Raw genomic sequence first — 14,819 nt, forward strand, 5'->3', positions numbered from 1 at the left:
CCTACCTTTTCTGTTTTCTGTTGTTGTCTTTTCAGTGCCACCTAAAATCACGCCTTTCAGTTTTGCTCGCGATTTAAACGTAGGCGACCGTACTAGCATACAGTGCGTGGTCGCTACTGGCGATCTGCCACTAACATTCACGTGGCTGAAAGATAACGTCCCGATAGAGACAATCAGAACGACGTCGCAGGAGGCGTCATCAAACCGTGCTAACAACGGAGAGAACATCGGTTCGTTTGCTAACAAGTCTCTTAAGAACAGCCCCGGTTCGAAGAAAGGTACTGCCGCCGCCTTAGCAGCAGCAGCAGCAGCAGCAGCAGCCGCAGCCCACGACCCGAGAAAGGCGATAACCATCCGGCAAAATGACGCTTTTATCAGCGCCCTGAGCATTAGCACGATCGCACCCGCGCACAATGGCACGTACACCTGTCGCGTGACCAATGGCGCAGCCACCGTCGCTCATTCTGCACTCCTTCACGTCAACGGTAAACGCACACCGTTGGTGTACTCTGTCTCGTTCTTTATTTATTTATTTTTATTTCCTTCTTTTTTCTTTTTTTTTATCCTTCTTTCCCCTTCTTTTACTTTCTTTCTTCCATTGGATTATCCGGAAAAATTGTCCTTTTAAATTTTCTTCAAATTTCGGTACAAACTTTTCCAATATATTTTCTTTTCCTTTAATACATTACTGTGATCTTCCTTGTCGCTGACACGTGTCTTTCTCGTCGAGCGAATTCTTTTGACGTCACTAAATGTCTTCCGAAACCTTTTTACTATCCTACCCTCAACGAGACGACACGTATCCTCGAGATAATTTCGCAGCCGTGTGTGCATTCGCCAAAATTCAGCCGTATTTTTATTTCTATTACGTATATATGTCACCGTTAAATTGTATAATTCAGTTAATTCATGAAATATACTTACTCTTATGCAAAATAACTAAGCATTTTAGGGAAAGCATATAAAGAGAATTTTATTATACACTTCAAATATTTGTTTTATGAAATAACTGGATAAAATAGGAATTCACAAGAAACGAATAGTTAAAGTATGGGATTGGAATTTAATCCGTCCTTAAAGTTTGCTTTTCTTTCAACGTCACTGCTCATAATTATTCATTCCTATCTCTTACTGTACTTTGAAAAATATCCTTCTATTATTTGTACTATTCTATCAAATGTAATCTATGGAACAAATTTCAATTGCATACGCTAATTTCTCGTCATTCGAGAATTCGTATATTATCTAATTAAAGTATGTAATTCGATCTTTTTTCACATTTTAACAGACCAGTATAGATATTTCACGAATAAACGGATTTCACGTTTTCTAGGTGACGTGTATACATATATTATATTGATTACTTTCCGACGTTTAACAGAACCCGAGAGAACACGTCTGAGAATGTACGAGATAGTTCACGCGTCTGTTAGTTTTCGTGTATCTTAGTTTGACAAGGTTTTGCTTTCTTTTTTCTTCATTTTTTATTGCCTTTGAATAAAAGAAATACAAGGAGTAAAATCTGTAGCAACGACGAAGCTCCCGAGTTTGATTTCTTCTTTCGGATATTTTCTCTCTTTTTCTTTCTCTAGAGATTTTCAAATATCTCGTAAAACTCGTCGAAACGGAAGCTTTTTGAAAATTCTTCTCTTGAATTCGGCTCCGTTCTAGCGAACACACGCGACAAATTGCATCCTTTTTTAAGTTTTCTTTATTTCTTTGTTCCTTTCTTTCTTGAAACATCGCCGAAATCGTATCGACGATCAACGTACATATATAAATATATAGATCGTCGTAACGATCTATCGGTTTAACTTGAAGTTAAAAAAGAAACAAAAATAAAGCGATCAATTTCTGCTAGACGTTTGTTATCAAAAGCAGTTGCACGCTGGGAAAGATCGGCACGTCGTCTTCGTGACGTATTCAATAATAAACCTTAAATTGTGATTCGATATTATATTGCATCTTGATCTTCCGCATTAGCATTATCGAAAAGATTTCAATGACAATTGTAGACGCGTATATAGTGATTTGTGAAAGAAATGAAGAGAGCCTTATATGGGAGAAAATAAAATACCTCGGAGTCGATAAGACTTGATGCAATTTCTCATTCAAATCTTATTAAATTCCAATTTGTGCTACTTCAACATCAACGAGCTGAAATTATTCCTGAATCTGTTTTAACGAAGTGCGTCATCGTATTCGACGTGCTACGAATATTCATTCTATTATCTTCCAATTTTCTTCTTCTATCTATATATCTGTCTATCTAACCATATATCTATCTATCTATCTATCTATTTATCTATCTATCTCTTTTGTACTGTATTTCATTCTTTCCAATCCTCTAACTCACTATGCGTCTATACGTTTATTCTTTCTTTTGTGCTTCTTCTATTTTTCCTATTTCTTCTACCGTATACTATACTTCGAACCATGCACGCTGTTTTCTTGCACGCCTAATTGCACGCTTCGAACGGATTTACATAACGAGATATACTCTTTTATATACTCTTTATATACTATTCATATATAAACACACACACACAAGCATATCTATATATTATATATATATCTATATACTCTTTGCCAGTATTTTATTATCTCGTTACTAACATTTTTAATGTATTCGACCGTTGATTAAATATGTAGAAAGTATTTCGCATCGAACTGTAACATCGAGATTTCTTTTTAATTTGGATCGAATTAATTTGTATCTTTTTTTTTTTATTTTTAACGGACCTTAATCTTTCAAAACTTTGAAAGCTTTTCTTTTAATTATTGTATTAAAATGCTCGATGTTGCAACGAGATTTTATCGTTCGTATTAACTTTAAATCCTCGCACACATGTATGCATCGTCCAACATTGACATATATATATATATATTTTCATCAGGAAACACGTATCCATATGTTTTTGATTGAGTACTTGTATTATTGACACTTAATCCATTTGATCACGCACACACGTATATTTTCATATATAAACAGGATCGTTTGTTGAAAACGATCGTCATTACGTTTCCCAGTAGGAGTCGTGTTACGTTTGTTTATTCGTTCGTATCATCGTCAATTTTATTATTACTCGTTATTGTGTTGTATGGTTATATCATCACACGTCTTGAGCAATCCTTTGATTCAAAACTTATAACTTATTTAAATATACATATATATATCCTATTAATGTAGAAATGAATTTTTCGCAAGAGGAGTGGTCTTTTGTATTTTTTGTGTAACATTCATCGTCATCACAGTATCATCCTAATTATTAACCCATTCGTCGTTAGATTGACAACGATCGTTAGTCGAGCAAGTAGTAAAAGAACCAAAATTGATCGGACAAAGTCGATGTTAACGATCTCGATCAATCTATTTATCTCATCGTTTGTCATTTTATTCAAAAAATCGAGAAAAATCGTTGACGTCACTTTATTCGGATCGTTTACTTCTGTCCTAAGATTTTCATTTCTTCGACGATCACGCAGATATTGGTAAGTAAATCGGATTAATAACATCAAATATTTTCTTTCAGTGAGACAATTACATGTGCTAATCAATAATTATGTTAATGTTATATTTATATTTATACATATTTATTATATACTTACAAATATATCTACAGGTACATTATTTAAATAATATCAAATGTATATTCACGTGTCTCGTTGTGCATATTTTAATGCAATTAGTTAAATGATCTTTTAGTACTTATGTTAAATGAAGCGAGATACAAAATGTTATAAATTGTTTGAAAAGAAAATGATTGCGTTAGGATATGCTCATAATTACGACGAGAATAAAAGGAGGAAAGGAGAAGCAAAAAATGCTAAAAACAAAAAAGAAAAAATAAGGAAAAATGAGAGAAAGGTGAACACAAGTCTGATGCTAGTACTTAGTGTCTCAAGCCACAAGGATATTTGAACTTGGTTGAAAATTTATGAACGTGTTCCTCGTTTTCTCGTATGGCTTATCTCAACGTGGCTCGACCAGTTTCGTCATAAAGACGTATTGGACGACATTAACAGTTGCGCTCGGTCATAAATGTTCATTTTCCCTGGTAACGTGATCCGTTCATGGTAAACGTGCTCACCAAAGCATCTACCCACGTTTACACTACCCACTTTTCATCTTCTTAGACCATATTACACATATTTATGACCGAGAGAGAATTTTCCCTAGACTTTATTATTTTTTTTAGCAACCGAGCAACGGATTCGTTTTTGAAGATTACGACGAAAAAAGTAGGCAGGAAAAGGATAACGGTTTTTCTTTTTATTCTCTCTCTCTGTCTCTCTCTCTCTCTCTCTCTCTCTCTCTACACGTTATTTGTCGCTCTACCAACTGAACTAACAATGTTGAAATCAGCTAAAAATAGCCAGTTTATTTAGTCCACTAACTAGTTACTAGCGTGTCCCATGAAAAGGCTAAATTTTTCATCGGTTCTTATAAAATGAAGTTCATTAGATTGCTACGTACCGAGTAAGGTTATTGAATTATTATCGCTTCTTCTGTCCGACACGTTATTTCTATCATACTTTTATTCGTATTCTAATGTAATATATAAATTGCGTACTTAATTACCTCATACATTCATATTCAATGTGAACTTATTTAATCTGGACTTAGGTCAAGTTTTTTAAGGATATTAAAAGTATGAAATAAAATTGTAGGAATGCGAATTTGCACGATAATATCGATATAAATAAAATCGTTAATTAATAATTATAAAAAAGAGGAATAAAAATCTTATGTTAACAATTTAGTAACGACGTGTCGTTAAAATGTAGTTTCTCTCTTTTTTTTTCTTTTCTTTTTTTGTGACAAATATAAAAAAGTGATCGAAATCGAGGATAGGAGAAAAGATTTTGTTGAAGAGTAGCGAATATAAACGAGATACATATTTGCGGCGTGTTTCCAACACTTTGTGACCTTCCATTAGCTCTTACAATGGACAACGACGACGACAACGACGACGACAACGACGACGACAACGACGACGACAACGACGACGACAACGACGACGACGACGACGACAACGACGAGGAGCAAGTATAACGAGACTTTGCGGTTGGAACTGACTCCGGTGCGTACCGAAGTAGAGTAGTCCACCTCGGGCTGTAGACAGACAGCGAGCAGGAAAATAATGTCACGTTTCTCGTGGCACATAGCCTGGGACAAAGTTGTTAAAGGTGGTTGCGACAACAAAAGGATAGAGCAAAGCCATACATACGTGTTCTGTTATTTTAACCACCGAGTTCCTCTTTCCGTTCTTTTCTTTTCTTCTTTTTTTTTTTCTTTTTCTTTTTCTTTTTTTTTTTCGCGTTAACTCTTTCTCGAAAGACATATTTCATGACATTTTATATCGCTTTGTTCTTTATATTATTACACACGAAACAGAGTAATATAATCTGCGATCATTTACGAGTAATCAAGTGATACTCGTAGAGAGACTATTGAAAGAATTCAAAATTGATTGAAATGTTACGTACGCGAGCCCTTTTGGTGTTGGTCTTCTATGAAGCCAAACCGCGGCCACCCATAACGACGGATCAAACAAAAAAAAAGAGAAAATAGAAGAGGGGAGAGAAGGAAAGAGGGAACCAGGGAAAATTTGGCACATACTCCAGTACGTTACCGAAAGTAATATCCATCGGCATAATAAATATCGATGCATAATAATAAGGAAGTGAAAAGGGAGATAGGAAAAAAAGAAAAAATATAAATAAAAATTGTATAAGTATGTAGGTAGGATGGAACGAAACCACAACGACGACGGTTACTACGACTATACTACTAACTGCTACTGTTACTACTATTCTACAGAACGACACATACGATGACGTGATCGTGGCATGATTATCATCAGACGTGTAACGTTTATAGTTCCACCGCGGATCTCGCCGTTTTATTTCGAAAACGGTCTGACGGAGGGGATGAGGACACAGCTAATGTGTACCGCGAGCCAGGGTGACCAGCCTTTCAACATCACGTGGTTGATGGACGGCAAACCGATTGAGGTCAGAGCAAGTGACGGTGGTACATCGACTGCCTCGGTGGTAGCTGTTCAAGCAACGAAGGTTCAGCCAAAAACGCAAACGAAAATTCAGCCCGTCGAAGCCATCGGCGTTACCCACGTCGAGACGAACGCCGACATACAGATAAGCGACTATCCGCCGTTTTCCAGCATCCTCACGATAAATAGCGTCAACGCTAGGCACAGCGGGAACTACACGTGCCAGATCAGCAACGTCGCTGGCGTGGTCGAACATACGACCGGCCTCTCCGTCGCTGGTTGGTGTCCATCCCAAAAAACAAAACAAAAAACATCATTCAAATCCTATATAATTAACGAGATTTAATATATTTAGCTGTACGATACTATATACGTATTATATGATTTAATCGATATATCTAATATATAAGAACGTGTCCCGTGTACATAAACCGAATTTCATTTCGAATAATGTCAATAGAGAGTATATGTATATACATTTTACTTTACATTCTACTCGTTATCTTTGATTATCGCACAAGCTTGCCGATCATGAAAATTCTTTTTTCTCTCTGTTCGCATTCTCGAATATATAAGAGCGTGTGTGTATAGGTAACATCTTCGTCGAGGAAAGGACGAGAAGCATGGAATTTGAGAAGGATCGAAGAACCTCGATTCTCTGACACGTACGCGAATCCTCTTTCTTTCTTTCTTTCCTTCCTTCCTTCCTTCCTTCCTTCCTTCCTTCCTTCCTTCCTTCCTCCCTTTCTTCTTTCTCACTCTACAGTTAATCTTCTTCCCTTTGGATGTGCGGCACATACCAGCCCGCTTCTCACCCCTGAACTTGCTGATGACGTCCCACGAGAGATCGCAAACCGTGCGACGTGCTTACCTTCTCCTCCTCCTCCCCACCTTTATCTCTTTCTTTTATTTCTTCTCTTCTTTACTTTCTCTCTATCGTATCTTCCTTAGCTACGATATTGCTGATTAGAAAAGTCTCAGATTTTTGGCTCGAGCTCTTTGCCAATTTTTACTAATTGTACGACGGATAAGCTACTTTTCTCTAGCCTTCCTTTCACACTCTCTCTGTATTTTCTAAACCCTTGTCAATTTCAATTTGTTAGTAAGCGAATCATTTTTATCACGTAACGCGAAAGCAAAGTTAAAATCGATATAAATACATCACTTTTATCGTCATACTTTTTTCCATCCAAACGTTCTTATAACGTTATAGGGTTCTCTTTTTACGGTATTTAATAACCGTCTTCTTCTTTTATTCTTATTTTTATATGTACCGCCCCTTTTACATGGCACGTTCCATGAGTCGCATCGTTAGAGAGATTTGACTTGTAAATGGCTATGCGAATTATCGTTTTTCTTCTCTCTCTTTCTTTTTTTTTTTTTTTTTAATCTTCTTCTCTATTTTCTTTTTCTATCTCTCTTTTTCAGTACCCTGCATACGAGATATATTATTCACGCTCGCAAACACCATAGCTAGTTTCGTCTTTCCACGGATTCATTAGCTCCTATGCACAATCGGAAAACGTAGGATTTATAAAAGAGAGATAAAATAAAAAGTCTATAAAAGGGAGATTCAGATAGGATTATAAAATGAACAAAGTTTTTCTTTATTTATTTATTTTTCTCTTTCTTTGCAAATCTAGAGTATGCTATTCAATTAATTTATTATCCATTTGTCCAGGTAATGCAGCGAACCAAGGAAGAAAAATAGTTCAAGAAACTGTGCATGTGCATATGTGCTTTTATGGGGAAAGAAAAAGAGAAAGAAAAAGAGAAAGAAAAAGAGAAAGAAAAAGAGAAAGAAAAAGAGACAGAGAGAGAGAGAGAGAGAAATAGAAAAAAAATAAGGAAACGATATCGGTCGACCGCGATGTAATCTCGCAAGGAAGCATAATTCTTCTCTCCTCTTCGAAAGTTTCGACTTTTCTTCTTTCTCTTGTTTTTCTTCCTTTTTTATACGCGCCATCTCGGCCGGAAAAAAGGGGCGAGAGCGAAGGTACGAGAGCTCGCCTTGGTATTTTCTCGTTATATAAAACGTCAAGAGTATTAAGGCCATGACGTAGTGTTGTGGCATAATGTTCTTCCTTTCATTCATATTCATTAAGTCCCACAACTTCAGTTGGCAGCTAGTGGTTCGCTATTGTAACAAAAAAGAAGGTACAAAAAATTAAAAAAAAAGAGACAGAGAAAGAGAAGAGAAAAACAACAGAAACAAAATCGAACAACAAAATACAAAATAAAAAGGCAATCCCGTAAATTTAAATTATGCTACGAAGTAGAAATCAATGCAGTCTGTATTCACATTCATCATCATTTTCATGTTCGAAAGTTTACTATCGAGCAACTCATCTGTTGTATATAACTTATGTACGTGTACGTATATATACTATATATATATATATATATAAATTACAGAATACATCAATTTTATATTGACAAATTTACCATCGACTATGTACACGCATTTCTACATTTATCACACTTTCGGGATCATATATGTACGTATTACGATAGTTCATTATCATTCATACTTGTTTGAGAGAGTATATTAATTTTGTTGAAAAATTAATTATCAAGGTAAACAAAACAACAATGAAACGTCACTGTATCTACATAATTACGTTACAATGTAATATCAACTTTATTGAATTTAGTGTCAATGAACTTGTAACGAGCCACAAATCTGTTATTCGTGAAACTTTGTTACATGGCTCTCATTAGGAAAATTAAGTATGATATCAAAACATAGAAAAATATGTAATTATAGAATGACGATGGATGATAACGAGCTGTCCTTCAATATTACTCGATGGACACAGTTTTAAACGCGATACAATAGGGTGAAAGACGTTGTCCGATATAATATATACATATTTATGTTAGCTTCAAAATTATATCTGACACAGAGTCCGACTCTGAAATATCAAAGATTGAAATGATAATAATAAAAAAAAAAAAAAAATAAAGAAAGAAACAAAAAATAAGGGAGGAAAGAAAGAAAAGAGAAGAGCAAAGTCGCGTCCTGAATTTTTCAACGATTCTGCTATACCACTGACGCAATTTTAATAGAGTCACTAGTCGGAGATAAAACTCACTCTTTTGGTCTCTTTGCTGAGCGAAATGGAGTGCGACGGAGTGGAAAATAGGATGTGCGATTTTCGAAAGCTAACAGGACGTTGAAAATGATAACGATAGTAATAACGGGTGGGCCTCGCTAAGAACGATAACGTGGAACCACCGAGTGTATGCCGGTATTCCGGTAACGATAAGAAACACGTGCCTTCCCATTTATTCTCCATTATTACCTTTCGCGTTGAACACTTTTCGAGACGATGTTCTACCACTCTCTCCCTTTCTCTTTTTAGTTCTTTTTAATACCCTTTTCCTTTTTCTATACCAACTGTGTATCGTTTGATCGAAAACGAACAGATATTCCACTTTAAGAAGCCAATATCCAATGATTCGAAACTGAAACAGCGTTGCTACTATATTATACTCTTCATCTTCTTCTTATTCCTTGGCTACAATCTCACAATGAATTACTACTACTCGCTATCGTATATCTTTCTTCTAACGTCTATAAAATGGTATATACACGTGACCGTGTTACGTCGTCTTTAAAATGATTAACTTTCTACAAAGAAATTTTCTTTTCTCCCTCCGTTTCTATCATATATACGTTCTCTTTGAAAAGAAATTTAATATAATAGGAAATTTAGCGTATCCATTGAATTACTTAATACGTTGTATTAGAAATTTACCATTTTTTTTATTTTTTTACATATTTTCTGTACATCGAGAAGTTCCTTTGATCGATGCATTACTTTTTTTTCTTTTTGCTCTCTATCTTTCTCTCCTTAATCAGAAACTTCTTTCATGCGTGCGCATGTATACGTAGTAAGTATATTGAAAAGTGTGCGTATGCACAGTTACGTTTAAACGAGAAAGAAAACAGGCAGGTGGAAACTCGAGACAAGTTTTTCAGGTCATTAAACAAATGCGTTCCTACCGAATGCAACACGGACCAAAGCCGTTAGAAGACGTACTCGAGATAGTCATAATGTTAGTTCTCTCTTGTTCAAATGGGAGGCAATGTGCTTTTAAGTCGTGGCCATGTTCATCAACGAAATACTATACGCTCGTCCTTCTTCGCGCGTGCGCACACGCGCACACACACAAACATATACACGCTCAACGTTTTTCTCATTTTATGAGAAGCTGCCTTTCTCGCAACAGGTTTACGATCAGGCAAGCGTAAATTTTTAGTGGTATTTTTATATCCGGTTCGCATTACGACCGCGAGCTTTTCTTCCTTCCTCTTTAGTTATTTTAAACTCCTCCACCCACAATTCCCCTTCTTCCTTCTTCTTCTGTACTCTTAAACCCCTTCGTCACGATCGTATTAAAGAGGATCGTAAGACGCTAGAAATTTCTAGCAGGATTTTATTACCATCTTCTTTCTTATACCTGCATTATGAAAACAACTAAAGATGAAGTCAAATTCCTCTATTTGTTCTGATTTTTCAACAAGACGAGAAATGTTTCTAAGGAACAACGGTCAGAAATCATTTTTCCGTTAATCGATCCTTCTCTCTTATGGAAGAAAAATATTATGAACATGACAAGGATGTCTTTATTAACGCAAAAAGAATCATTTGATAGGTAACATAATTTTAGGACTGAAAAGCAAGGAGTACAACAGGAGATACGTGCATTGCAGAGATTCATACGTCCGTAATAATAATTAATAATATTCACTATATTCAAATGATCGATCAATCCTTATATTTATTATCATTTATTATTATTATTATTATTATTATTATTAGTATTAGTATTATTATTATTATTATCTTGCATGTTCATTTTCAAAAATGAAAGTCCGCCATATAAAGATCGTCGCCGTTTTAAAGAAGTATCGGCGCTTATCCTAATTTAACCTAATTAACAAATGAAAATTATTGACTCGAAAACTTGCAACTTCATAGAAATTTATTTGATTATTTTTTCGACTAATTGTAAGTATTTCAATGAGTCTCCCGCCACGGTTATAAACTCACCTAAGTCGGTAAGACAAGGAAAGTGTCTTTTAATTACGTTGACTTTTTTACGTGTCTTTTAATTACGTTCCTATTTTTTCTTCTATTTATTTTGGTTTGTTAATTTCTTTCCTCGTACATCCTCTCATAATCATCTCAGTAATTTATACAACGTCGTTGAAGATTCGCCGTAGGCGAAGTTTGACAAATTTTCTTGAGAATGAGATTAGAAATATGTTTTTATTTATTTTATTATTTTGTTATTCCGGTTTTTTCTTGGAAAGGGTTCAATGTAAACCTTAGGTAGTGTATCGTAGTATATCATTTGATATTATATATGATATATAAATATATTTATATATCGTAATTATATAGATATAATAATAATATATCTATATATATATATTATACGAGACGTTGTTGTGCTCCTGTAATGCAACAAATGTCTGTAACAGATGTAAGGCATGCATTCGCATAGTAAACGTTTATATCATCTCATATTTATATACCCGTACATATATTCATACCTACGATATGTTCATACGTATCATATAGCATATACTATATATATGTTAGCGTTACTAATCTCGTTATTTCCTAAGACAACCAGTTTTAGTGAATAACCAAATTCTTTTATATACCTTCCCAAAACATCTAGTTATTTTCAATGAAATCTAGGGTCTCCATGATTACTTAAATTCTTCAATTTAACGCTGACATATACATGTATACGCGTGTGTAAGCATATATATTATATTATATTTATATCAGAGCAACTTGGAATGACGATGAAAGAGTTAAACGAGTATTTCACATTTTTTCTTCGTATGCCTCAATTTTTATGTGTTTCTCATCGTTAAAAATATTAGAAAAATATCGTTTGCGTTGTTGTTCTTGCTGTTATTTCTATGCACTGTATTTTTATATTGTCGTCAGTACTTTTTTACTTGGAATGTTGCTTGCTCATACAAATAGACATACACACACACACACACATGCGCGCGCGATCACACTCAATCAATATTAAAAAAGTACTTGAACGATATTGACTTTTTGTAATCGTTATATTTTTCTAACACTTCTCGCATGATATCTTTCTTACTTATCAGGAATGTCATCATCTCGTTTCATTACTCACACATCTCTTTAATTATTATTATTATTATTGTTATTATTATTATCGAACATTTATTTAAAATGCTTCGTATCTCTTTTATTCAATTTATCGTCTCTTTGCATGCAATTTTATTACTTACATTTTTATGATTTGTCGAGAATATATTTTATTTTAATTTTTTTGTTTTCAATTTTTTTTACAGATGAGAGCACTTTCTTCGTTTCAATGGCCAGTCTCGCACGACCCGTTATTTTCTTACTTTCCTTTCTTCGGAAGCACACGCACAACATTTCTTGATTTGACTGCATTGACGGTTTACGTTTGATTTTGCGAGAGATACGACATCGTCAATTCAAGTAACTTAGTAGTATTATAGATACGTACATATATCTATATATGTATATGAAATGTATTTTTCATATACATATATATGTATAAATATTAATTACATATTATATCATCATGAAATTGTTAACATATTGTTGTTTAAACATTCTTAGTGATTGCGTAAGTATGCAGTATAGACATACGTTGAAATTTGCATGCGTTTTTTAAGAAAAAATGATTAATAAAACACGTAAGTACGTAATGCGTACTTGATTGGTACGAAAGTAAATAACTTAAAGAAAAATGGATAGATCAATTTCTTGATCTCAATCCTCTCGACGTCTTTTAATTCGAACAAATGATTTTGTCAAAGATAATTCTTTGACAAGTATCAAAATCGAACAATTAATCCGATCGTTTATCAATAACGGATGTAATTGCTTGGTCTTCGGTGTGTCCTTCAAAAACATTGATTGATATCTTCCTATCGTAATAATTTTGCAACGCAAAATGTCTGCGTTTATAGATCGTAGATAAACGTTTAAAGAAAAGTTCTGTACCATCCTACGTGTCGTTCTGCTATTTCTTTCTCTATCTCTTTGCCGATATTGACGTTAGCTTGAGTAATTTTCAAACACGTAATAACCTGAAATGTATTTCATGGAAATACTAGACCATCGTCGACGTAGAAACGTTGACGAAAATCGTTGGAAGATCTACTGGTTTTCGTCGGCAGCGTTAACTCTGATATTTCAGGAACTAGAAATATTTTCATCTCGATAATACATTTTATCATCCACCGATTTATTCTCCCTTTTTCCGTTGATTATTTTCGAATTTGATATTTGATTACGATTCCTTTCTATCGAAATAATTCATGAAATGGTTAAAAATTTATCCAAGGTATATACCATTTCGAGGATAAATTCGTGACGTGATTTTAACAGTAGTCTTCCAATTTGCAGTATAACGTTTCAAAATTATTCAATTTTTCCTTTTTTTTTTGTTTCGTTTACACGAAATTATTCCGAATATAATTATTTAAATATCTTTCAAATATATCTAATTTCAAATAAATATCTAATCGGATTAAGATTTTCTCGTGGTATATCTTTTCGTGAAAGGGAACGAAAGAGAAAAGGATAGAATGATATATATATATATTGAAGGTGACACAAAGAAGAAGTAAGAAAAAAAGAAAAGGCGTAATCGACGTCGATTTAAAGTTCACTTCGACGACTCGAAATAAAAGAAACGGGTCGACGTCGAGCGGATCGGGAAAACACAGAGGGATCCGAATGAAATTCTGATCGAACTCGCGCTCGACCAGCCGAAAGATTTTAAGCCAATTGGATCGTATTTTTAGTACCTCCGAGGTGGACCGTGGAACCTATCGACCAGGATGCCGTTGTAGGTTACGGCGTCTCCATTGCTTGTCAAGCCGAAGGATTCCCCATTCCGACTGTGACTTGGAAGCAATCTATTGGTAAGTCACGACTTCTTAAAGCTTCAATCTCTCTCTCTCTCTCTTTCTCGCTTTCTTTCTACTCCTTCTATATCCTTATGGTGAGAAACGTCCTTCTTTTATATATATATATATATCTCTGTCTCTCTTTCAAGTGTCACGAAGACTTGACTAGAAATCGGGCCAACTTCAAAGCTGAATTCCCTTCGCTCATCTCTTCTTCTTCTTCTTCTCTTCTACCTCATTTTTCATCTTTAACAATTACGTAGATGGAAAACTTTCTCGTTCTCGTTTTCATGGCCTCTTCCTATTCTTTTTTTTTGAAATTTTCCTTATCCCGATCGTTACGTTCATATGTAATATATATTTCCCTATTCCTTACACTTTACAATGTGAAGTAATAACGATTCATAATCTTTTAAATCCTCCCTTTTTCTCATCAAATGCATCCCCTTCGTTTTATATATAAAAAAAAAAATTACAAAAAAAAAGCCAGCACGTCAGTCAACGCATTAATATTTACCAAGCCTACTTATTCTCTATCCCGTCAAAATTAACTTCGTTATATAATATTCAAGCTCGCATTGAATTACTTCGGATCTTTATTTTTACGTTCTTTTTTTTTTTGTTATTTTTTTAAAGCGTTAATTGATGTAAACAAAACATCGATACAATATACAGATACTTTCTTTGCGTATATGTATATAGATATATATATCTTTTTATTTCACCCCATCTCTCCTCTCTCTCTTTTTCCTTTCGAGTCTTTATTTTATTTCATGAAGTTCGAGTAGTCTAATAACTTTTGACAGTTTTTATGTCGATCGAGTTTGACGTCTGTCTGATATAAAATGGCT

The 14,819-nt window shown here is 34.4% G+C and overlaps 1 protein-coding gene across 6 annotated transcripts in view; it reads left to right on the forward strand.

The window, feature by feature from the left end:
• LOC106788786 (Down syndrome cell adhesion molecule-like protein Dscam2) overlaps positions 1-14,819 on the forward strand; it is a 118,527-nt gene that overhangs the window by 80,494 nt on the left and 23,214 nt on the right. For 5 of the 6 annotated variants that reach the window (XM_014752349.1, XM_014752351.1, XM_014752352.1 and 2 more), the window contains exons 11-12: positions 36-485; positions 13,864-13,983. In XM_014752349.1, the coding sequence (XP_014607835.1) occupies positions 36-485; positions 13,864-13,983 (570 nt within the window). Of the gene's footprint in view, positions 1-35; positions 486-5,884; positions 6,293-13,863; positions 13,984-14,819 lie in introns of all 6 variants that reach the window. The other variant, XM_014752350.1, reaches the window with a different exon arrangement.

This window comes from Polistes canadensis, unplaced genomic scaffold, assembly GCF_001313835.1.
Source record: "Polistes canadensis isolate GaletaPanama2010 unplaced genomic scaffold, ASM131383v1 scaffold_154, whole genome shotgun sequence".
NCBI lineage: Eukaryota > Metazoa > Arthropoda > Insecta > Hymenoptera > Vespidae > Polistes > Polistes canadensis.